This window comes from Ochotona princeps, chromosome 17, assembly GCF_030435755.1.
Source record: "Ochotona princeps isolate mOchPri1 chromosome 17, mOchPri1.hap1, whole genome shotgun sequence".
Lineage (NCBI taxonomy): Eukaryota > Metazoa > Chordata > Mammalia > Lagomorpha > Ochotonidae > Ochotona > Ochotona princeps.
Genome location: NC_080848.1, coordinates 8,152,735 through 8,179,250, shown reverse-complemented (window position 1 = coordinate 8,179,250; position 26,516 = coordinate 8,152,735). Strand labels below are relative to the sequence as shown.

The following is a 26,516-nucleotide window of genomic DNA, read 5'->3' as shown; positions in this document are numbered from 1 at the left end:
GGAGAGGAAGAAGGAGCAAGAAAAGAAGGGAGAGGGACAGAAAAGAAAGGAAGGAAGAATTTTCCATCCACTGGTTCACTCCCTCTTTCTCTCCTCTTCCTGCCCCGTATAACTTAGCAAGAGGCATGCATACGACTCTATTTTCCAATATCTTGTCTTATTACTCACCTCGTGTCGGAACAGATAACCCATTAAGGATGTTCAGCAATGACGATTTGCCAGATCCACTGTGACCCAGAACTGCAGTTATTTGACCCTCGTATATGTCAAAGAACAAGCCTAGTTGTAGAATAAAATATTCATGTATAAACAGGAGACAATTAGACAAGAGGACCTTAATATAGAACAAGATAATTAAGTTGGGTAGCACACGTCTCAATAACTTCAGTCCTTTAAACTACATTGTATTCAATATTTTCCCAATTGTCAAAGTAATAAATTAGAGAACTGAAATATTACCAACAGAATGATATAAATGGAATACACAGAATAAATGACAAAATATGTTACTGGTTAAGGATATAGGGACTAATGAAAAGGAATAATAATCTTACATGGAACAAATATATAAAATATTGTTTGTTCATCTGAATAAACAAAGTGAAATCACATTTTCATATTATGATACCATTATTTGGAAATTCACAGACTCATACAATATCTGGAATTTGTATGATATTAACACTGCACAACAGATACTCAAACACAATTATATAAAAGCAATAAATTCTAGTGTTCTGCAGTACAGAGGGGTTAATATAGTTTAAAATACACATAAATTTTATATGCAAATGGAAGACAGGAGTTTGAAGTCTCCATATGTAAGTTAACAACCAGACAGGGTAATGTTAATTACCATGAACTGATCAGTACTTGATATGTTCTCACTGAAATATCACACTCTACCCCATGAACATGTTCAGATGTTGAGTGCCAATCAAAAACATTTGTAGTATTTAGGAGATGGAAATGTTAACTTATCTGATTTAATCTTCACCTATTCACTACACTAATATTAAGTGATCACATTGTAGCCCATAAATATGAGCAATTGAAATAATAAATGAATAAATTCAATACAATTATTTCCTTGACAGTCTAGTTTTTAAAATTCATAATTGTGATTAATTTTAATGTTATCAAGTTAAATCGCTTGTATTGTACTTTTTCATTGTTTATGCTTTCAAATTTTTCATATTTAAAACTTTCATGTTTTTTGTGACAATGAAATATTTTTCTTTACCTTTTAATGCTTCCACTTTTCCAGATTTTCCATTATATTCCTTTTGAACATTTCTGAGTCTGAAATAATAAAAGGAGTGCTTACTTAACCAACACAACAGCTAAAATAGCACAGATAATAAATACTTGTTACGATGACGGCTGCCAATGAATCACTTCATAAAGGTAAGCTTAACCAGTCTATCCAGAATGACAAAGATTTTAATTAATCACTTACTCTAAAACAGTAATTTAAGATATTAAATATGACAACAGATTTTATTGCAGTCTTTGTACAGTAGGATGCTCACTGAAGCAGCAACTTATATTTTAATTTTTAAAAGAATTTCCATTTAGCAGTATTTTGTTTTCTCAGATTTTAGAGGTGAATACAGCCCTTTGCTTTTGGGGAAGACATTGTGCCTGTGTTCTGAAAATGCTGGAACTTAGAGATATGCACAAATTGTCCCAAAATACCGCAGCGTCATGACTCAGAGGGAGCCAGGTGTGAATAAAACACAGATACTTTTGCAAAACCAGGGCTGTGATTTTGGCTACTATTCTGTAGCATTCTTACACACTCTGACACATGAAGCTTAAATACTGCTAGGGAAAGGGAAAGAACCCCTGCCTATCAAGTACAGACTACTTGGGAAAATGAATACCTTTCATACCTTTTATATACATATGAAATCAAATACACACATTGAGATTAACTGGGAGAAGAAGTGCTACTATAAGAAAGTTTTACTATGAAGAAAGTTGAACTCAGACTCATGGCTTCGGAGGTCACTGGTCAGTTTTAGGTGACCTTGCATCCATAGAACCAGTCTTGGCCGTGACTGAGTCTGTATGTTGGGCACCTAGCTTAGTTTTCTACTTTAATGTGGATCTGGGGCAAGTTGCTCCATGATGAAGCTGAAAGACATTTTAGACTTTGCATGCATAGTTTGTCAGTGGCACCAGGCCTCCACGTTAGTTAGCAATCCAGATCAAGAGACAGGAATGTCCAGCCACGATTGCATCAACTGGTTAGTGGTGAGGGGAGAGATTACAGGGGAAGGAATGGAACAGTTCACTTTTTTCTCCTTGCCTGCTAGCCAGTAGAAGAGCAAAGAAAAAAACTGAACCTTTCTACATGTCAGATTATCCATAAGATTGGATCTGAAAAACATAATTTGAGTAGTAATATTTTATTTCCATACATCCTACTTACAAAAAGGGGTTGATAATACTGGACTTAAGTTTTGGAAGATTACTCTTCTAGAGTTTTTTGGTATGCTGCCATGTTAGAAAACTTAATAAAGATGGGGTGAGGACTAGATGGGTGAAACTCAGGTACATGAATCACACTTATGCTTTTAGTCATGCAGTTCTCTTTCTAGCCAAGATTCTAATTTATTAATCTTTTGCGTCCTGATATCTGTTAGGTTTTACAAACAGGGAATCTGGAGCCAGACTGTCTGAATTCCAATCCCAGCTCCCCATTGCTTAGTTTTGTGACATTGGCTGGGATGTCTATTCTTTCAAGACATCACTGGTCTCGTTTGTAAAACGTAGCACATGAAAGTGCCTGTCTGTAACTTTTGTGTCAGCACTAAGCGCTTGCATTAAGTCTGACACATTGTAAGTGCTACTCAACTATCTGTTAAAAAAATAAATGGTTAATATTTAAAGATCTGATTCTTGAACTTTGTTACAAACTCTACTGGAAAACCAACAATGCTATTTAAAAATCAAAGATTCCTGGATCTTATCTTACACCTGCTGATTTACAACCAGTAGAAGAACTAAGGTCTGAACACAGATTTGTAAAGTAATCTTCGTACGATTCAGTTATGTACTGATTCCATAATAACTCTACAAAACAGAAGTTACTTCAGCTTCAAAGATGCTGCTGACACTTCAAGAAGCCTATTTATTTTCTATGATTACAAGAGCAGCATTAGGAGCTAAACTCTCTGGCTGCAAGTTTCTTAAATATTCTACTATACCATACAAGAACAAACTACGACATGAGATTAAAAGGACAAGTACAAAATAGAGGTGGGAGACAAGAGATTGTCATGGAAACAGACAAATGGAACATTAAAAGATAACGTTAGATGGGGGTAACCGAAGAACATTTTCCTTTCAAGCAGCAGTGGAAAAAAAAAAAAAACTGGTGATGGTAGCAGTGAAACAGTTCAGTTATGTCAACAAAGCCAGTTTTTTCCCCTTTAACAGGTTTACCCCATGCTGTTGGTTAATAATTCCACAGCCTTGCACTCACACTCAAATAGAACTGCCAATGTGACTACCTGATGGCTTCTCTGCCTTGGAACTCAGCAGCGACGGGCTCAAAACAATCATCAGATGGATGCTCAGGATCTGTTTCTTTCTCAGTGACCTTGTTATCAATCCTTCGGTGTTGGAAATGAGATGACGACTTCAGGCAAAATAATGGAGAACAATGTTGGTCATTTCCATCTAACCAAGAGGCAACAGAGCAACAGATAAGCAGTAGCCATACAAGGAGTAAAGAGGTATTGCTCAGAATAACACAAAATGTCTCGAATGTTTAAACATCATAAAACTCTAATTGCTATCAGTAAGAAAAAACTTAATCATAAACAATGAAAACTGAAATAATTAACACATTGCAAAAGTTAAAAATGTAATAGAGCTTCCAACAAGGTTTTAATGAAACAAGATCTAGAAAATATTGAAAAGAATGAATAAGTGAGAAAATGAAAATAATTAAATGATACATAAAAATAATTACATCTAAATTGGTAGACCTAAACAGTTAGATCATAGGACTACAATGTAAAATAATACTGAAACACATATATTCACCAGCAAGTACATAAATGAAAAATGCATGGAAAAAATATATCAATTCAGGACAAGAAATGGCCAAAATTTTTATTTCTCCATATTTTAAAAATTAGTACATGTTATTAAAAACCTTCAAATACAAAGCAAAAATGCTAGAAATGTAGGAACACATAAACACACTTATATATAAATATTCATTAAATATATTTTATATTACATATAAATTGCATATTAGTACGTATTTACATAGAAACATATTCTAAAGTACTAAGATGAGAAATATTCAAAGTAAGAGGATGTATAATTTTATAAAGAAAAAAGGAACACTGAGTCCAATATCTATGAAGGAAGTAGACGTGTAAGTAATTTCTGGCTGTTTGCAAGAAAAAGAACACATAAGTAATCAACACACTGTCGTTGCAAAAAATTTTTAAACTCTTGAAAATAATACTGAACAAATATTTACTAGAAAGCAGCTTCATAGAACAATGTTTCAACCATTATAGGAAATAATTTATTTTAGCTTATTTTAATACAAATTCCAAATAGTACTCACCTGAATACTTTTCAGAACATTTGAAAATCAACATTATTTAATCATGTTATAGTCTATATTGTAATTAATATTATCAATAATTATCAAACATTTGGAATCATTAGTTTATATGCAAATTCCTTCAAATCCTTAAAAGTATGAAGCAGACACGAATAATTTATTTAGTGAAGATAAAAGTGCTTACTCCTCACTTATTAACGAAAAATCCAGTTCTACTTACAGGGTAAGATTTTGTCCAAGTATAATGCCAATAACGAGTAGATAAGACCATCAAAAGCCAATAGGAAAAAAGTTGCTATCATTTTATATGAATCTCCTGAAGGATCAGGAAAAATTACACCATTCATGTTAAATTCTAGTTGGACAATCTAAAAATCAAACAAAATAGTTAAATAAACTTATAGAATGATTTCAACTGAAGCTAAAAGAAAGATAAATACTTGTGTATAGAAAAACCAAGAAAAAATATTTCATAGAAATATATCTGAGAATTGGAAATCTGATAAAGTTTTTTTAACTATTTAAATTTTCCAAGTTAATATTTATTAAAATATCTTAAATTATTTAGTATTCTTTCGTTTTCACATCAGTTAATTTTTCTACAATGTGGTGGTAACTTTTTCAAGTTTAACTTTGGAATAAAAAGAATCCCTTAGGATAAAAGATCTTAGTTTGAAAATGGAATTGATTCTGACAGATCACAAAATATCAAGTTCTTTTGAATGTTGATGAACCCATTAACCATACTCTTACCTGACTTATTCCAGCAGTGAAGGCAAAGGGGCTACAAATACTCAAAATCCACTCCACAGATGTTGGAAGCTGTTTATAATACACAGTGAATCCCACACAGCCCCAAAAGAAGGTAAGGAGGAACTCCACTAAATTGGTGAGGGCAGCTTTCTTCAACAATACACTCATCAGGAATGTTAACGCCACCTGCAAGAGAGAAGTTGTTTCTGTGTCATACAGATCTGGATCATCACTGACAGTACACAAACGGCAGGTGTTTGCTATAACATAAATACACATAGTTGTTACTGAATTACTCGTGCAAGTGTTAAATTATAATTATTCTGCCCTCCTCTCAGCTACCTTTTAAAGAGGATCCTTCGCCCCATTCAAATGCTAGACCTTTTCTTCTGGAGGAATGAGTGTGAAAATCTCTGAACAAAGAGGAGAGGACAGGGTGGGAATGCAGACTTGGAAAACTGAATGAACTTACCCTGATGTCCTAAGAACGTATATCCACAAACCCTCTGCACAAAACATCCAGAAAGATGAAACAAACTCAAGGCCATTGTTCAGAGAAGGAAAGGGGGGGTGCATCAGAAGAAAGCAGAATATTAACAAGAGCACTTGTGAGTGGCCAGCACCTGGTAGATCCCCTTTGAGGAAGATGACAGGTGTGTCCCTCAATATCAATGTTAATAATCTAAGGAAGTCTTTGATAGTTTCAACCCAAGAAAAATTTTCTTTTTAATAAGCTAATTCGTTAATCCAGACCCTTATGCCAAAGACAGGTCCAATTTTACTTGGGCTGACTCATTTTCTCATGTCCACATATATTTTCTCAATAAACATACACAAAACATACACAAAAAAACAAACATACACAAAAAAATACACAGGCACATGTGAGTGTAGGGACATTGTGGGTTATTAATAATTGTTACATATAGCAATTATCTAAAGCCAAGAAAAATGGTAATAAAGAAATGAACTTACCAAAGATAAGCCGTATAAGAAGAAGAGTGTGAATATGACTACAAAGCCAGTCATGACTATTATTTGGGTGGATGTTATAATAATTGCAATGAAAATGGAACCAAGAAAGATGAAGGCAGCATAAACCAAACCCCAGGAGAGCCTAAAAAGACAAACGTTATTTAACTTGAGCATGAAATACATAAAATATACAAGCCACCTAATGAATAACAATAACATAATTATTATTCTGTATCTGTCACCTAGATTAAAAACTTAGTATGAATACTATGGTACAGATTCACTTCACACCTCTTTCCTGATGACAGTTCTTTTGTCTGTTCAGGTGAGCACTTTTCAAATATGCTGCTTATAATTCTGAAGTGTTTTGAATGCCTTAACCACAGATAACCATGGAAATGATAATAGATACTGGTATAGACATCAAGTAATAAGATAAAATGCCACAACTGACTCTCTACAATAGCAATGGTAACCTACACGGTACACCAAGGCTTACGTCACCTCTATGTCCATGGACTATACAAACAGTATGATCATCGTGTGCCATGAATATTCTTCTGCAACTTGCTTTTATTAACATTAGCAATGTATAAACACACTGTTGTATAGTTTTTCACTGCAGAGTTTTTCAGCTCATGGACATTTAGGTAGTTTCTAAATTTTCCACTACAGTGCTGCTAAGAATGTGCTTGTCTTTTTGGGGGGGGGTGGGGTGGGGGGGGAAGTATATGAGATGTGCCACAAGTGAAAATTCTAAAGAAAGCAAACATTTTGTATTTGCAGCTTTCTTATATATTATCAAAGTATTATAGTTGTATACCTGGAACGAAGCAAGTGCTGCTGACCAATCCAGTAATTCTGCAAGCATCGGGGGCAGATGACAAATTTGACAGTTCATGAGAAACTTAGCAAGCAGCACTTTTCAATTTCCTCAGTAGCAGAAAATTGAAATTTCATAGCTCTACTGAGTCGGCTGCATTCTCCCTGTTCACATTTATGATTGTTTGTCTAAATTTACCAAAAAGCTACAGTATGTCTTACATGTTCTTATACTGCCTTAGATAGTACCAACATTTCAATCTTTATGAAATAGTTACTACCAAACAGTATCCATCTTAGAGAAGCCTAAAGAGCACTTTAGTCCAAGCTTCTCATTTCATATGTAAAGCTGTATTGCTTCTGCCAATTAATGGGTGTAGCTAAGGTCACAAAACAAATCAGTCGCTAAGCAAAGATAAAGCTCTACCTGCTCTCACTGTCTAGGGCTCTTCCCACTACTTAAAATTTCTGATTAAATTAGAATTGAATGGCTGAAGAACATAACGAAAGTATTAAAACCAGGACCTTGTGTCAATATAACCTAGTAAAATATTTTTATGATCAGCTTATTGGTTGTATGATTTGTTTGTAAATTTCATGTCGCTGCCATGCGTCAGCATCATTTAGAAACATCAATTTTTTTTGAAAAAGCATGCTGTGTTCTGAACAATTCACTTCCAATTCTGAAAGGGAACTACTTTAGGTCAAAATGGGAAAATCAGCATACAGAACCATGAATGAGAGACTTAAAATGTTACTCAGAAAAAGGGACCAGTCTAAGGGGCAAGCTGGGAGAAAATGTTAATAAACTTTGAAAAACCCATTTACTTTTACTGTTCTTTTGCTAAAAGCAAAACAATTTATATATCACACTTTACTGAGTGTATTGTGGGATGGCTGTATGACACACTGGTTCAGTTGTGTTTGGGATGGTTGCACCTCAGATTATACTAGTGCTTGGGATCAAGTTACACCTCCAATTCCAATCCATCTTCTTGCCAATATGCAGGAATGTGGGTCCCTGTCACCTGTGTGGGAAGTCTAGATTGAACTCCAGGCTCTTGTCTTCTAACTGGCCCACTTATATACATATTAAATATACATACTGGTTATATACACACTAAAATCACTTTCCTTGTAAATAAATTCACATATTGATGCCCAATCGTTTTAATTGAGCTATTTAGTTTTTTTTTTTTTTTCGGAGAGACTGAGAGCAAGTAAGCGTTCTTTTGCTAGTTCATTCCCTCAGATGGCTGCCACAGCCCGCTGGGGTTGGACCGGGCTTGGACCTGGAGCCAGGGACTCCATCAGGTCTGACACATGGGTGACTGGGATCCAGAGAGAAACCGTCCCTGCTTCCCCCGTTCTGTGCTAGCATGAAGCTGGAATGGGAAGACCGCGCTGGAATCCAACACAGGCCCTCTGGTCTGGAACGTGAGGGTCCAAGCGGTGTCCTCACTGCTAGGCTGGATGCCTGCCGCATCTTCTTCAGTTTAACACAGAATTTAATCATGTCTTTCTGGTTCTAGTTACCCAGGCATCCAGTCCCACAAGACACATCCTGGACTGAAAGAAAGCCTGTTTTGCAGGGTCTCCATCTCTCTTCCCTTCTAACAAACGGCACGAGTGTCTGTAAGCACACCCTTTTGTATTTTCCAAAGTTTCCATGCAAAAAATATTCCTCTCCTCCCTTCTTAAAGGCATATTTTCTTGTTTTCTATTTCATAGTTAATATTTATAGAAAAACAAATGTCTCCTAGGTCGCAGTTTTAGTTCAGAGAGCATGTGGCTTGCAAAGGATTTACCAGCCAATAATTCCTCATTCAGTTTTGGTAGTTCTGATCCACAAGATGTTTTTGGGAAGCAGAGAATGTACAGCGCACTCTGCGTGATTTGACATCCAAAAAGGTTATGTCTCTTTTGGGGCAAGAGAAACAGGTTGCTTTTTCCTTTCTTCCTTTTCCTGTGGGTTTTGTCATTATTGAAAGCATTGCACAAGTCCCTGCTGGGCCTCTGAGAAATTTACCACTTGGATGATTTACATTCCTGTCTACCAAACTCATTTACTTGTTATTGGCTAACTTTTTGCATTTCTGGGATATTTCCTTTTGTGATGTAAATACATAGATTTTCAAATGTGTACATAAAGAATATGAGTGGGTATATATATACACACACACAAATTATGATGAAATGGGAGAGATAGACATTGAGCATAAAGCAGTTGTTTCTCTTAAGACTTCACAATAGGTCAGCCTATATGCTGTGTTTTGGGCACTTTCTAAAGACTATCTCATTTCATTCCAACATACAGTATTTAGTTGCTCCAAATATATGTACTTGGTGACCAAAACTCTAAACACTAATTCGCAGCTTTTAAAGATGATACAAAAAAATCTTCATAAAGTTCATGGCAATGTTCATTAAGAGTGAAATATCTGATTTTCATTTTTTTTTATCAAATTAAAATTATTTCTCTTTTCCCATGAGCTTTTGAAGCCCCTCGTGCTTTTTAAATATGGGAGATTGGGGGGAAATCTGCAGGAGGCATTTACTCTGGGCACCTAGGTGGCAACTTTTAGCTTTGACATTCACCATTTCTGTGACATTGAATAAGACTCTCTTTGACTTCCATTTATCTTGTTTGCAAAAGTACTCTCCTAAAGGGTTAGCTTGAAAACATTCAAGACACAGGAAAAGTGCTCAGCACATTATAATCACACCGTATTTTTCATGCCCAAATTTAAGAAAGACTAAATAAAAATGCTAAAACAAAAGAAGTAAACAGTGTATCAGGTTTAAAACCACGATGTTCAGAACTAATAACGTGTTCCCTGCTTGCTGATTTTCCTGTTTTCTGGTTTGCACGACTTGATTCCTTGACTCACCAGAAGGCTGAATCTTGAAGACCCATCATTTTCATCAAACCTTTGTACTTTTTTCTCTCTCTTGTAACGTTGATTGTTAGAAAATATATAAATGGGGAAAAATACAGCAAGCTGAAGAAAATAAACAACTCATTTTGAAAAACATCTTTAGAAATGAAAGGTAATGTCTTCATATTTATGGCAGTAACTGACATCAACTCATCTACCACAGGGTGATCCGTTGTGATCTGAAAGGGTTGAAACAAACATGATAATTATTTAAAGGGTGAGAACCGGGGGAAATCTGAACAAGTTCTATGATTTGCATTCATTTCGGTTTCCTGATTTTAATATTGTACTGTGGTTATTCAGGATGTTATCAATGGGAAAAACTGAGTAGAAGGTACCCAGAATTCCCTCCCTGCATGCTGTTTTTGTAACTTTCATGAACAATGCTTCATTTGTCTAAATATTTGATTCATTATACAAATGTGAAAGTCTGAGTAGTTATCATTACTATGGTTTGCTATATACCCTCTGAAATTCGTGCTGAAACACAGTCCCCGTTGTGGTAAGATTACAAGCGGGGCCCTCTGGGAAGTGTTGATGTGATGGTATTAGGGAATTCTAGAAGGGCTGCAGGGAACTAGCTGAGATCTTGTTTGCTCCTCCATCTTCATGTATGCCTATGCCACATGTGACATCGGAGGGGAACTGGTCTCCACCACACTCTCAATTACAGAGAACTCCATACTCCATCCCACCCTCCAGAACTGAGAAACACGATTTCATTCTTTGCAAATAACCCAGTTTCTGATATTTTGTGATAGCAGCACAAGCAGACTAAGATAATCATCTTTCATTAAAAGCTTGATGTTTGTCAAGTTAGCTCATCTTAATTACTAGACCTTGCCTACTTACTTCTATAATAGCAGCATTCAAGACAGTTTGCAAAGTCACAAATCCTCTAGTCCAATAAGTGATCAAGGAGCATGAAGTCTCTGAATACCCATTCCAGCAATGACCTGTGAACACACACAAACATAACAGCATGAAAGCCATGGGAGAATAGGAATCAGAACCCAAGAGAAACAATCTAGAGGCTATTCTACCAGTTGTAACTTTGGGCCATGTAGAAATAGGAAGCAGAGGTCAAACCACTGTTGGGGATGCCCACATCCCATCTAGGAATGTCAGTTTGAGTGCTGGTAGCTCTGCTTCCCATCTGGCTTCCTGTCAGTCACCTTGGGTTGCAAAAGATGATGGCTCAAGTGCTTGGGCCCTTGCCCCCAAGTCAGGAGACAAATGGGGCCTGCGGCTACTGGCTTCAGTCTGGCCCAGCTCCAGATCTTGTGGGTATTTGGTGAGCCCCACAATGGATAAAATATTTCTGTTTCTTTTTCTTTTCTTTCACATGTGTGTGTTTGTAAGGATAACCACATCTTAAACATAGATGAGAATAAACATTACAAAATGGATGTTCTCCATAAGGTAGTCTTATCCATGCAGACCAGAACAGGTGTAGAAAATCTTAGAAAATACATAGGAGATGAAAGCAAAACCTTTGCTGTGCCCATCCTGGACTCCATTCTGTGCCTCGAAATTCCCAGCATCCCAGTTCCAGAGCATCTTTAGGCTCAAATGCATGTGGGTTTTTGATTTCTTTACAAAAGGTTTACCAGGCCACCATACATGAAATATCTGAAATAACCCTTGTAGTCTCCATCCCCAAACTTTATTTCAATTTGCTGATTATACTGTTTACAACCTTCCTTGCTCCTGCCTGAAATGATTTCTGCAGGCAGGATCTATATTTTCTTCATTTTAACCACAAGACAACTGACAGTGTAGCTAGCACACTGTGGTGAGCTGATAAAACCGAAGAATGAATTCTATTGTTCACATCAATTTTACTTATCCAAGTGACTATCTCTTCATGAAGGTATTTCATTGTGTTTTCCCTGCCTGATTTTTTGCAATCCATTCTTTGGGGCTATCCCAGAAACACCACCTTAAATTTGGAAAACTAATCACATCTTTTCCCTGATCAGAGTACCTCCGTAGCTATACCTTGGTCTAGAATTGTCAGATGCTACAGGATCTATCCTTGAGAATTCCACATCCATCTCTTTTTTAAAAGATTTATTTATTTTTATTGAAAGGCGGATATACAGAGAAGAGGAGAGACAGAGAGGAAGATCTTCCATTCGATGGTTCACTCCCCAAGTGACCGCAACAGCTGGAGCTGAGCCAATCCCATATCCATCTCTTATCATGTTCCTTTTCATAGTCTTTGTTTCCCAATCTACCAATATCCCGTTTCACTTCAGGAACTTCACAAATACCTTTCTTTAATACTATGCCCATATCATCTTATTCCTGTGGATATTTTAAAAATCCCTGCTTTTGAAATACATATTTTACTTGAAAGAAAAATGGGGAAGGAGGAAGGTATGGAGAGGGAGAAAGAGATTGTTTAACTTATCATTTAACTTCTCAAATGGTCCAAGTTCAGGTCCAAGCTGGACCAGGCCAAAGGCAGGAGTAGAAAAGTCTATCTTTGTCTTCCACATGGGTGGCAGAGGTTTAAGCATCTGGGGCATCTTCTGCTTTCTTCCCAGAGACATTGTTAGAAAGTTGGATCGAAATCAGATAAGTCAGGACTCAGATTAATGCTCTCACATTTGATGCCAACATCCCAAGTGATCATTTAAACCCCTTTGCCACATGATGGCCTCTTCTTGTGATCTTAAACATCACTCTGCCGGGTAGGACTGATCTAATCTCAGTTGATCAGAATCCTCTGGTCCAAGCACCATTTCTTGCACTTGTCATAAACTGTTCACTGAATTTCCTTCCTGATGAAAAGCAATCTTACCTGACTCCTTTTTGACTTCTGCGTACTGATTCCTCCTGTATCATTAAAGCATTCGTTGGTGAGCTCAGTGGATATGTAATGAAATATTCTACGCTGTTTTGAGGGTCATCGTCTAATGGAAATGTATGCTTGACCTCAGAACAATTTCATCAAGAAAATGCTGTTCCCTGTCTTCTCACGTGCTACTGAAAGTATCTCTGCTGTTCCCCCTACCTGCTCCTTAGGAAGATATGAAAATATGCCATTGTAAGAACTTATACGAAAAATTACCTGAAAAATCTTCTTCTTTCACAAATGGAACATGATATCCATTAAAAAATTTTAACTTGTAAGAGAAGGTGTCATTAAAGACAATTCCCACAGCATTTGGGATGTTTTCTTGAAGCAAAGTATCCATATGTTTTTCATTTAGTGCCTCAGCGACGCTTACTCCTATGAATTAAAGGTAAGCACATAGTAGTGACATGACTAATGTGATGTCCAACTGTGTCATTGTATGTTCTTATCAGACTTAAACAAGCCTTTCATCTGAACTAGAAATCTTAACTATTGCATTCCTATGTTAAAGCATACACTCACTAACACCTATATTCCCACCATACAGAAATCTGTAAATTTGGAAGTATAAATAATCTTACAGCTATGTTCCAGGAGAAACACGGTCCCACATTGGTTATTCAGTGGCATGTTTTTTTGACTCCATGGTGCTGTAAATTTTTTTCTTTTAACTTCATACCTGCTGTTGGCTTTATTTTGTGACTTCTCATTTCAGGGTATACAGTGATGCTATAACAGAGACTACCATATCCAGATGTGAAGATACAATGCAGTGTGTACCTGTGCTTCCAAATCAAAGAAACTGCTGGATACATCTAGACAGTGGGATGCTGGACTGTATGACAGGGTCTGTATCAGCATTGTCGGGACACACTGAAATAACAGACTAATGGACTTATGACTGCTTATGAAGGACTATACCATTGTAATAATTTGGGGAAAATCAGTAGAGGGATGGGTAGTTAGGGAGGGGTGGGGGAAATCCCAGGCCCTATGGAATTGTGCTATAAAATTCAAAAAATTCAAAAAATAATAAACCTTAAGAAAAAAAAAAAGAAAGAAACACGGTCCCTACTAAACTGGAACCGCTTAAAGCTTTAATTTACAAGCCTAGTTTAATGAAAACAAGAAAAATACCAGGCAAGTTTTTTTTATCCTCTTGATACTTAACTTGATAGCATAATGTGTTATTATAACTTCAAGTTAACCTGTATGCATCTTACAACAAAGATATAACTAATATTAAGTCTTCTTACCATTAGTGTACCTACCTTTCAAATAGGGAGAAAACTCCGTTTGATTTATGATCTGCTGTGTCATATTAGAGACTGGAGTATAAAAAATCTTTAGAGAAGAGCTATTAAATTTATCGACCCTTCCAAGATTCTGAGGAGGTATTTCAGGAACCCGATTATTTTCTTTGAAATATGAAAATACACCCATATACAGTCCAATCAGTATTGCAACACCCAATTCCTATAACACAGAAGAAAGGAATGACTTAGATCATATTCACTTTATGAATTAACATCAAGACCTGTTGAAGATAAATTCTAAACTTGATAAACAGTCAGCTCTCCACTATTCAGAACAAGCAGAATGCGTAGGAGGATGAATACTGAGGTTTAGTTACTAATATCATTCTCCCCTTCTAGAGTTACATTGATTAGCGTATGAGCTACCGCGGAAGCCGGCATCCGGATTACAAAAGTATTGTAGATAGTGAAATAGCAATGTTTTCTGTCAATTTTCATACCCTTGTATTAAAAGCAAAGGAAAATGAAACAGGACTAAATGGTAGAGTATCTAGTGGTTTGCAATTCTAAATAAATTCTTCCTTGCTGGCATGACACTTCACTGTATTCATAGCCACTCCATTGGATGTGGGTAGAAATGATAGTCACCACTCCAAGGTGTGGATCATGGGCCCCAGTATAAGCTTTAATATTCGGTCTGTGGCTCTCTTCTCCTGAACTTCTGACTGGCTTTAGAGGGTCCAGCGAAGGTCTCCAAAGCCTAGGGAAATGCAGGATCCCCAGATTAAGAAATTAGAATGACCATGATTTCTCTACCCATCCAATCCACTTCACGTTCACGACTGCCCTTCATACTGCAAAAAGAATTAAAAATAAACTTTTGCAATGTCACACCACTACAATTTGAGATTGTCACTTGTAACCAGCCCAAATGTCTAACATAAACTGATGATCAGTGTGGTTACATGGTCACAATCCTTGAATCTTTGTGAAGAAAATTCATGGTCTTACAAATCCACAAGATAATAATTACTTAACTGATGTCTTGACTTTAAAAGTATGATGTGTAGTAGCAGTGTAAGAGTGATTCTGGGACTGATGCTCAACTACCTGATCCTCCACCTCCAAGTGAGGCATCCCGTATGGGCACTGGTTAGTGTCCTTCCTGCTCCAGTTCTGATCCAGTTCCCTGCTTATGGCCTAGAAAAAGTAAGCGGGATGGCCCAAGTCTTTTGAATCCTGTACCTGTGTGAGAGACCAGGAAGAAGCTCCTGACTCCTGGCTTTGGATCGGACTGGCTCAGCTCTGGCTACTGTGGCCATTTGGGGAGTGAACCAGCAGATGGAAGATCTTTGTCTCTCCTCTCTGTAAATCTGCCCTTTACAAGCAGAATAAATACATCTTCACAAAAAAGAGTGCTTCTAATTCACCATATAATTAATTTCATAATTTTGGTCTTTGCAATTCCATTTGATTGTTGTAACTGTCTTGTTCTCAATTACAACTATGGATAAACTCAGATTCATAAGTTTAATATTCTGATTAAAACATCACATAAGAGAGTCACTAGGTAAGAAAAGCAGAGTCCCCATTTTGGAAAGAGATGAATGTCCATACCAATAAACTTTCTCTTCTTACTCTCCATTTGTTTAAAACAATTTTTTGTAGAAGTGCTCGTGTTTGATGATAAACACTTCTCTGTTTTGGTGTCATTTAGTCTGTTGATGAAATGCATGAGGAAAAATAGAGAAACATGTTGATACATAAACCAGAAAAAAGTATTCTTGAGCAAAACATTTACTTGATTTATAATATTATTACAATAACTAATGATTCCAAAGTTCACCTCAAATATATTCACTTTAAGTCATTTGAGGGGGTGTGGATGACAATGAAGGAACAGAGTGGTTATTATCACAATATTACAATAACAGATTGCTACAATTATAAAGCTATTGCTAGAGTTCAAACACATAACTTTTATGCTTCATATTAGAATTTAATGATGTAAATAGAAAATTAAACCATCCTACTACTAGTCATTTCTTATGCTTTATATTCAAATAGGAATCCAAAAGCTAGCTGAGTGAACATCAAAATGCTGATTACTCAAGCTCATTTGCATTGTACATTACTTTCACTAGAAATATCCCCAGTTTTCTCAAAGTGTTTAACTCCAAATGGAACCAAGCAATTTTTGTGAAACAGTGAAGTTGCAGCATAACAACCCAGACTCGAGCTACTTAAAGTTTGATTTTGACACAGTATCTCTGTCTCTTTAATTTTCTGAATTCAGAAGTTTTTGCTGTCTGAATGACCTAAAAACAAACCAAAATAAGCTTCTAAAGTTTGAGAAAAAAAAAAAACAAATAAATTGCATGGGAAAGTAGTTTTGTTTGCAACTCAATTTTTTAAAGACTCGTTTCGAAATCAAATTTTTTCCAATTATATATTCAAATATCCAGGCCATTCTCCTTTGGCTAGTGCAGGAGTTAATGCAACTCTTTTCTTGCATTCTATTGTTATTTCTTCAAAACAAAAGGTAGTTAAGAATAGAAAACATTTGTTATTGTCTCCAGCAAAAAATAAATATTTACAAACATCTGAAAATAGATTGATTTCAGCCACATCCACCCATATATTCAGCATAGCACAAAACCACTTTACTTACTGTCAGGGAAGTTAGAAGAAGCACTCTGGAAGCACAGTCAATTCACAGTTCTCTTTCCAGCCAGTGCACCCACTGAAACTGTATTGCAGTTTCTTCATTTATTCCTTAAATGGGCGCCTATTCCCTGACTTAGGCTGGTTTCTGACAAGGGGTGTGGTCAGAGCAAGCCGCACATGATGAAACTTGTTTTGTTGTCTGTGTCTTTTTTTCCTAAGCCAATTATTCTGCAGGGAAACAACTGCTCCGTGGTTGGTTGGGAGTAAAACAAATCCTATGTCTGTTCACTTAGCCTTTCAATTCCAGGGATAAGGGGGAAAATGGTAAACAAGAAACATGGACTTAGTCTGTAACACGTGAGACCAAGATGGAAAAAGAAGAGGAAAAACAATTACAAACCGAGAAAGAGTTCACTCTGTATGAAAAACTTTTCCTTTTTTTCACTGTGTCTACACACAAGTGGAAATTGCACATCTAATTCAGAAGAAGTAGTAAGAACTGCTGGCTCTGACGTTGTTTTTTGTCACTAATAAAACTAAGCATTTCATAGTCTGCCTTGAATAAACTCCCAGAATGGACAAATGAAGAAATAGCAGGAAATCCCTTTCTCACATCTTGTCCATTGTGGATGCAGCATTTTTTTTCATAAATAAACAAAAGTGAGTTGACTGCCAAGGAGAAAAAAATAATATGAACTTTTGTGAATGAAGATTAGAAAAAAAAAGTGGAAATGTATTCAATAATCATTGCGTAGTCTTTCTCTCCGTGGAGTTGCGACCATTTTTTGGAGCTGCCACAGTAAATGGCTAAACAGGAAATCAAAGTCCATGAATTGGGAAAGCTCAAATATTTGACATGGCTCCCATTCCAAAGACGTTAATATTCATGAAGCCGAGAGATGTCTTGGAGTGAAAACGGATAGTTTTAAAGCAACAGCAGTTAAACCTACAAAAGTGTGAACCTACATCTACCTGTGTATTTACACATATATGTATGGACCAACATGTGTATGCACATACCAATATGCGTTTCCTTTGCAGCTAGTGCTATTAATTTTTGTGCTACTCTAAATTATGCAAAATCACATCAAGTTATGCTTTGTTTATTTCATTCCCTTTTCTTACTAGAATTTTAAAAATGTTTTTGAGATAAAAAGATCTTAAGTTATGTCAGTCAATGGCTTTTTAAATTTATTTTTAAAGACTCTTTTGTTGGAAAGGCACATACACAGAGAGGAAGATCTTCCATCTGATGGTTCACTTCCCAAGTGGCCACAATAGCCGATCCAAAGCTGGGATTAGAACTGGAACCCATATAGGATCCTGACGCGCTCAAGGCAAGGACTTTAGCCACTAGGCTACCACACTGGGCCCAGTCAAAGACTTTTTAATGCTCTACTACATAGAGTTCAACAAATCAAAATATAGTGAAATATTGCATTCATCTAGCTGGAAACTGGCAAGAACTGAGGTTGAAAGGTAACCAGCGCTTCAAATGCTGGGGAACTGGTCTCACAAATTTTAAATTTTCATCAATGGTAGAATAAAATTTCAGTTTCTTTTAAATCACCTGGAATATACTTTATATTTCTATTAGTTTAATTATTTTTTTTTTTTACTAAAGTTGTGTACCCTATTTTTGGAATAATTTTCACTTTTCCTTTCTTGGAAATGCACTAAAATTGATAGCGACAATTATGATAGCTCTTAGATTAACCATAGTTAGCAGCTTCACCCTTTAGCATTGTTTTCCTTGTCTATGTTTTGTATTGGTCTTTCGTTTCGTTTTAGGGAGAGTATTTTCCTCAACTAAACATGATTTCCACATAAATGGTGATACAGTGATGGACTGCCCAACCTCCAGCTTGGACAATGATATAAAAAAGTATATTTCAAAATGTAAGTTCAGGCCTGGTGCGATAGCTAGTAACTAAATCCTCCCCTTGAATTGGGTGTCAGTTCTAATCCCAGCTGCTCCACTTCCCATCCCGCTCCCTGCCCGTGGCCTGGGAAAGCAGTAGAGGACGGCCCAAAGCCTTGGGACCCTGCACCCACGTAGGAGACCCAAAAGAAACTCCTGGCTTCTGGCTCCTGGCTTCTGATCTGCTCTGCTCTGGCCGTTGCCGGCACTTGGGGAGTAAATGAGTAGATGGAATATCTTTCTCGCTGTATTTCTGCATTTTCAATAATAAAAATTCATACTAATAATAAAATATTAATCTCATATATAAGTTCAGATCTGTGAGTGTTTGGAATGTGCATACAAATTGTGTTTAATGAAAAAGCTCCCATCCAAAGCCAGGTAACAGGAGTTTTTCCCAGGTCTTCCACAAGGGGGCATAGTCCCAAAAACCTGAGCTCTTCTTCACTGTCTCCCCAGGTCATTAAGTTGGGAGCTTTCTGGGAGAAGTGGAGAAACCAGGACGCAAACTGGCACCCAAATGAGATGCTTGCACTGCAGCCAGAGGCCAAGCCTACTGCACCCGATGCCTCTCTGATACTATGTTCTTTTTTTTTTTTTTTTTTTTTTAAGATTTGTTAAGTTACTTGAAAGTCAGAGCAGTTCTGGCTGCCGATTCACTCCCCAGATGACCGTGAAAGCCAGGGCCAGGCCAAGACAAAGCCGGCAGACAAGAGCTTTACCCAGGTCCTCCGTGTCGATAGCAGGGACTCAAACACTCACACCACCTTTTGCTGCTTTTTCTGGGTCATTAGCAGGAAGCAGGTGGGACACAAAGAGATACTCATTAGGGTAACTGAGATGCACAGGTTTTTCTTGATAGAATGCTGACGCCATAAATTCTATTTTCAATAGTGAACGTGCCTTATATCAGAATTTTCTAAATTATGTTTCTTAAAATTGTAAGAATTAAGTCATTTTAACCATTGTAAGATTATAATTAAGTCACATTGTGTTTCCAACATGATATAGCCATCACAACCATCTCATTCCAGCATTTTTCAACACCTGAAACAAGATTTCTGAACCCATTCAGTAAAAAAGCCTTTTTCTCCTTCTCCATATCCTTTTGTGAAGACTAGAGCATCTTTGCCTATTCTAGATATTTCATGTAAATATAATCATACATTTGCTCTTCTGTGTCTGGTTTACTGCAAACGTAGTAGTTACATTCACAGAGGGACAGATACACACCCAAATTAAACGGATTGATACACTGACCATTGCTTGGTATAAATATCTATTTATTTTATTGCAACTTTTTTTTTTTTTACTCAGCCATCGCCATTCAGCTAGGTCTTACGTATTTGCTTCTACATTTATCCAATCTGCTAACATTACATTTTGAAGGCATGAAGAAGCGATCACTCCAGGTGATGACAGAGCTATCAAACCTATCCTATCCCTGTTGCTTCTGAGTCTACCCTCAGAGGGTCTCCTGTACGGTGGTCCTACTGTTCCTTTTGAAACAAGGCACACTTCACAAAGTTGGTTATGCGCCTGGTCTGTTTTTCAAAGTGTTTTATACGTCAGTTTTAGGCTCATTCAGGAAGGATTTTGAAATCACCTGATCAATAAAAATTCCAACGCTTTATTTATTTATTTATTTATTTGCTTACTGGTTGGTTGGTTGGTGTTTTTCAGTCAAAAACTAGGGCAGGTTTCTGGGCTGTCAGCAACTTGTCTTAAGGGCTTCTTTCCCAGTCTGAGCAGCCTTTGAAGCTAGCTTTTTGTAGTGTTGTGGTTTTCAAGTCCTCATTTTTCATCAACTTTAGCTTTTCATCTTGTAGGTATCAAAAGCGCAGTTTCCAACCATATAGCTTTAAGTAAAAGTTCACCATGGAGTTGGGCTATTGCAACACAAGCTGAGTTTACTATGTCAAAAGTATTTTTTTTCATTTTACCTAGAAATTAATCTATTTATAAAGGTAGGAGAGCCTCGTTTAACTTAGTGTCATGTTGAAAGAATTGAACTCTCGATGGGTTAAATTTGTCCTGCAAATGACAAATATGCTTCTACCCAGCTCCTCTCTGGGAGGGTCCACGCGAGGCTCCATGTGAGTCTGACCATAACCTGGGTTGCAAACCTAAGACCACAGCACATTCCACTTATGGCGATTTGTTGTGGACATCTTTGTTTTGCTAGAGATCAACACAGCCATATGCTTTGTCTCTCCAGAAATTAAACTGGGAAACACACAGAAGGCTGACAGAGTCCACAGACAGGCACAGACAGACACAATGAATTACAGGGTAACTCGGGGGTAGCAGTTAGCTCTAAGAGCAGAACATATAGATTGGGAAAGAGACACATGAAAAAGCAAATGATACAGTGAGTGCCGAGGGGGAAGAAGGGACTATTGATGGTGAGAAGTCAAGTCAATTCTAGCATGGGTGGAGTGTCGCCCTGTAGTACCACAATCTCTCGCCATGGACATCCTTGTGGCTGACTTGGAGCTACCATAGCTTTCAAGTCTTCCAGTTCTTTTTCTTTAATTTGCCTGGGATTATAATTCACCCCTCATTATCTGAGGTAGCACATTTTAGTCTGTTCTTGCAACTGGAGAAACTACTGAACACAGCAGTTTGACCAGGAATAAACATGCAAGAAATAGGATATCTCAAAGAATGTGGAGATTTTGCAATTAGTTAAGACATAATGGCTGGAGGACATCCAGGATGTTTTCTATATGTTAAGCTCTTTCTTTTCTTGGCATCTGGTCACATGATCAAAAAGGGAAGCTATGGACAATTACTGCAAAGAAACTGTTTTAAGGGTGTGAGCAACCCAACTGCAACGTAGCTATATGATTCTTATTTGTAGTAGTAGGAAATTTACTGAGTGAAATCCTGGAATACCTTATTCTCAAAAGCAGCTAAAGAAATCTGCTAGATAAAGTTCTTTTATCTGACAGCATTGCATACGCCAACAGTACCTGTTTAGAAACAGCTGAGTCACATGCAGTTCTCATTAGTGCAGGCTTCGATACGCCTCCAGGCCTAAACAGCTGCTTCAGAAAAAAAAATTACACAACTTTACAGCATCTTTTTTTGGTCAAAGCAAACTATTTAGCAGGAATGAACACAGTAGTGGAAAAGTGGGAGGTATTCCTATTTCCCAATCTCCTCTTTTTGATCAACTGTGATAATCCATCACAAAATATGAAGCAAAAACACTAAAACTAGCACCTTTTTCTCTGGCTGTGTCAATATAACCTAAAATAAGAGATTCCTTTTTAAAAAGTCCTTAGGAGAGTATAGGCTACAAATAACAGAAGCCGGTCTCAATTGCAAGTTATCAAGCAAGCAAAGCTTAGAGTATTCATTTTTTGGTTAAACAAAATCAGTATTTCTTAACATGAGTGCTACTAATGTTTTGTCTTATATACTTTCTTTGGTCATGTGGAATGGGTTATCTGATGTTTACCAGGATAACAATCTCCACCAACCAGATACAAGTAGCATTCCTGGTTGACAACAGAAATATTTCCATATACTCTGAAAACTCCCTTGGAAGAGGTACAACATTTCCCATTAAGAACCACTAACCTAAAGTAATCCCATAAGTAGGGTAAGTTGGGGATTTAAAACATGTTCTCATGTGATAAATGCATAGGTGTTAATTATGCAGTAATCACACACAAACTTTTCTAAGATAATTAGAGTATTTCGGATAGAACTAAAGTTCTCTTTGATCATCTGAACTATCCCTAAAGTAACTACTTTTTTCATATTGACATCACATATACAACAGGCGCTCACAGAAACACACAAACAATCCTTACCAACCCTGCTGTTCAGTTATTGATTGGAATCATCACACCTAGTCCTGGAAAGAGACGGGTTGAAAGGAATTGTCTCTTCTATTCATTCTTACTTTCAAAACAGAGAATGAAATGTTGAATCCTAAATTAAGTAAGAATGGTGGTTTACTTCCTCCATAGTCTTAAGTTTAGAGAATAAGAAACATTGTAATATTAGGAACACTCGTCTAAATATTTTGTTTTTTTTTTTAACACAAAAGCAGCATTTTTAATAGTTACTTTTTCCTGTTGTTGTAAAGCACCTTTTTTCCCCTATATCCCTTCCATGAACAGTTTGCCATTATGACATACTTCTAAAAGCATGACAAAGCATGATTTTCCCATTAAATGTTAGATATTAAATGAATTCATGTTTAACCTTCCATTTCCTAGGCTGTGAACATACCCAGATTTTGTTTCAGACTAAAGAGAATAAGCCCATCTTTTAAATAAAATCTCTAAATATATGTTCATGAATATTTTTCAACTACTCGTAGACTTAAGTCCTAATAAAATATACTTCCTTTGCATTATGATGAACACCTACTCTTGTCCATAGTTATTTCAATCCTACATCATCCTTTCTTGATTTTCATGCAATATAAATAAATTTGGTATACTTCACTGTTATTAATATTATAACCTCAGTATTATATGAAATTTCAACTCTCAAAAAAGATATGTTTCGTTACAGTTGGCAAAAATCTTTGAGATTTTTTGTTTTTTTAAGTAGGAATCTGGTAAGCTAAGACTCACGTAAAACTGGAGAAAATTGGAAGAATGAGGACAGGGTAGATATTATACCAGACAGTCATTTGAATATGATCAACAAATGGAAGTGATATAGAAACAAAAGAAAGTTCTCAACATAAAATACAACCTCTCCTCAACCGTAAAGGATGATTTGTGCAATAGTATGTTAATGTTCTATTCACCTGTCCTCAGCACTTGTCATTTAGTAATGAGCACATCTGCTATTTTCAGTACAGCTTTAGCGTCATCATCTTCTGGCTTTTCTGAATTTTTCTTCTTGGAGAGACTCAACAGATACAATAAAACATAAAAATTCAATTCCAGTTTACAGCGGCTATCAATAAAATAAATATTATTAAAAGCAATGGACTATCTTTTTGCTCAAAGCTAATAAGATGTCTTACTTCTTACTTCTAAGATTCCCTATGAAGATATTCTGGGTAACTAAGTGTTTGGGGATCCTCCTCGACCATTTTTCCTCTTCAAAAACTTTTCTGTCATCCATCAACTTGAAATGCTGCTTTGCTGCTTAGATTCTCTCAAATATATGTAGTCTGTCAGGATTCCGCTATTCCTGTATATAATAAAAATAATGTCAATTTTCTTTTCTTTCTATGCTATGTATTTACACTAAACACAAATTTGTTAGCATGCTGTCCACTTACCATGCATTGGAGAAAACAGACTTTCCTGCTTGACTACTCACAGCAATGAAAAAGAAAAAGACTCACTTTCTTTTTTATGACCATTTGTTTTGTCTTTGCAAATTCTATGTTAACTTAAGCATTATGCCTTTTTTGAAAGGAACTTAACATTAGATTCTCACGCTCAGAGCAAATGCATGATCATGACTACAACAGAATTCTCACGTAAATATGATATTGATATGAAGAGAACAGATCCAGTGGATTTCTGAGCTACAGCTCTGGTATAATACACGCCACTCCCTCCCCCGTTCTCCCTCTCACTTCTTGCCTTCCTTTCTCTTCCTTAATTTTTTGAGATCACGCATTTTTTCACATATTTTTAAATATTATTTTGTGATGCAGATCCATAGGCTCTGGGATCTTCCCTCTTCCCACTGATTTCCCCTATATTATTACAATAGCATAGCCCTTCACAATCAGTCATAAGTCCATCATTCTGCTATTTAAATGTATGCGCACTGCAGGTACGGACAATGGCAGAGTGTCCAGCATCCTATTTTCAAGATACATTCAACAGTTTCATTGGGAATCCAGCTTTGATTTGAAAGTAGATATGCACACTGTATTGTATCTGAATATAATAATCTTAGTTACAGTTACTATACATTCCCTTAATTGGAAAGCCATAAAACAAAATCAACAACAGGAAGGAAAACGGAGAATTTACAATAACATGAAGCTAAGTAGCATGATACTACTGAATGACCAATGTATTGCTGAAGAAAAGAAAAAGGAAATTTAAAAAAAAACCTTCTTAAAATAATGTTGCTGTGTGAGCCACAAGTCACTAAAGATATTAATGAGAAAAGAAAAACTTTTGTGAGGAAATGAAAATAAAAACAAAAATACCAATACCCATGAGATGTAGCAAAAAACAGTATTGAAAGAGCTACTGATCTTGTATTTTACATGAAGGTTACCATAGAACAGAGAATATATGATATTTGTCCTTTCAGGATTGATTTATCTCACTGAGCCTACAGGTCTTTAGTTGGCACCATTTGGTTGCAAATGGTAGGATTTCATTCTTCTAATGGTTGAGTGAAGTACTCAATGAAGTGGATGTGCCACAGCTTCTGGATTGTTATTGTAGATTGTGCTGCTGTAAATATAGGATTACAGATCCCTTTCTCATACACAGATTTCAATTCCTCTGAATATAGTCCCAGAAATGGGAAAGCTGGGTCATAGGTCAGGTCAATTTTCAGTTCTCTCACCACTCCATATTGACTTCCCTAGTGGTTGTACTAGCCTACACTCACACCAACAGGGAAGGCGGGTGACTTTCTCCCCACATTTGAGTCAGCCCAGTGTGATTTTTGTTAGTATTTCCAACAGCTAGGAAGCCTGAGCATTTTTTCATATGTATATAGCCATGTGAATCTGTTCTTTTGAAAAATGTTCATTTCCATCACCCATTTCTTCAGGGTTGTTTGTTTTGCTGTCACTGAGTTTCTGAGCTCTTTGCAAACCCTAGATACTAGTCCCCCTACCAGTTGCACAGTGTGCAAAGATTCTCTCCCTTTCTGTGGGTTGCTTCTTCACTTTGTTGATTGAAGCTTTCTAGTTTGATGCAGTCCCATTTGTTTATTTTGGCTTTGACTGCCTGTGCTTTTGGTGACTTTTCTAAGTCTTTCCTAATTCTTACTTCTTGGAGAATGCATCCTATGTTTTACTCTAACAGTTTAATGGTTTAAGTGTGTATTGACAAAGACTGCATGATTCCACTACATGAGACGTCAAAGGAGCCGAATGCATAGTTAGGCGGAGTCTGTGCTTAACAGGTTTACATTTTACATTAAATATCTTTAAAAGATTTTTTATGTATTAAGAAGTCAGAGGAAAGAGAGATCATTTCCCATCTACTGCTCTATTCTTCAGTGGCCACAGAGATGATGTGAGCCGGGTCAAAATAAGGAGACTGGAATTCCATCCAGATCTCACTTGTGTGGGTAGAGGGTGCAACTACTTGGGCCTTCTTCCATTGTCTGCCCAAATGCATTAGCAGAAACTGGATCAAGGGTAATATAGCCAGGACTGAAATCAGCATCCCGATATTGCAAGCTGTGGATTGACCCACAGTGCTGCAAGGCTGGCTTCTTATTCTATATTGGAACATAAAGATTCGCCCCCCACCACCACGGTGGGCTATTGTTTACCGCTTCTCCCAGGTAATTGGCAGGGAGCAGGAAGATAAGTAGAGCAGCCAGGACATGAATCACTTCCCTTATTGCATGCCAGTTTAGCAGGTGGTGGGTTTACTGGCCCCATGCCACAGTGCTATCTCTTAGTATGCTTCTCTTTAAAGAGGAGGAAACTTTACTGGATTGAGTTACAAAATTTCTGACTCTTTAAAATCATGCATTTACTAGAATCAATAAACATGATTAGAAAGTGCAATGTTTATGCAAAAAATGT

The 26,516-nt window shown here is 36.7% G+C and overlaps 1 protein-coding gene across 1 annotated transcript in view; it reads right to left on the bottom strand.

Moving 5' to 3' along the window:
• Nucleotides 1-15,941, bottom strand: part of ABCA6 (ATP binding cassette subfamily A member 6) — a 49,027-nt gene extending 33,086 nt beyond the window's left edge. Inside the window, exons 1-11 of the mRNA XM_004592953.4 lie at nt 15,826-15,941; nt 14,224-14,428; nt 13,166-13,327; nt 10,939-11,042; nt 10,039-10,265; nt 6,326-6,467; nt 5,351-5,536; nt 4,818-4,965; nt 3,522-3,690; nt 1,244-1,302; nt 169-279 (exon numbers count right to left, since the gene is read on the bottom strand). Of these exons, the coding sequence (XP_004593010.2) occupies nt 169-279; nt 1,244-1,302; nt 3,522-3,690; nt 4,818-4,965; nt 5,351-5,536; nt 6,326-6,467; nt 10,039-10,265; nt 10,939-11,042; nt 13,166-13,327; nt 14,224-14,428; nt 15,826-15,921 (1,609 nt within the window). The 5' untranslated portion in view covers nt 15,922-15,941. The remainder of the gene's footprint in view (nt 1-168; nt 280-1,243; nt 1,303-3,521; nt 3,691-4,817; nt 4,966-5,350; nt 5,537-6,325; nt 6,468-10,038; nt 10,266-10,938; nt 11,043-13,165; nt 13,328-14,223; nt 14,429-15,825) is intronic.
• Between the last annotated feature and the right edge of the window lie 10,575 nt (nt 15,942-26,516).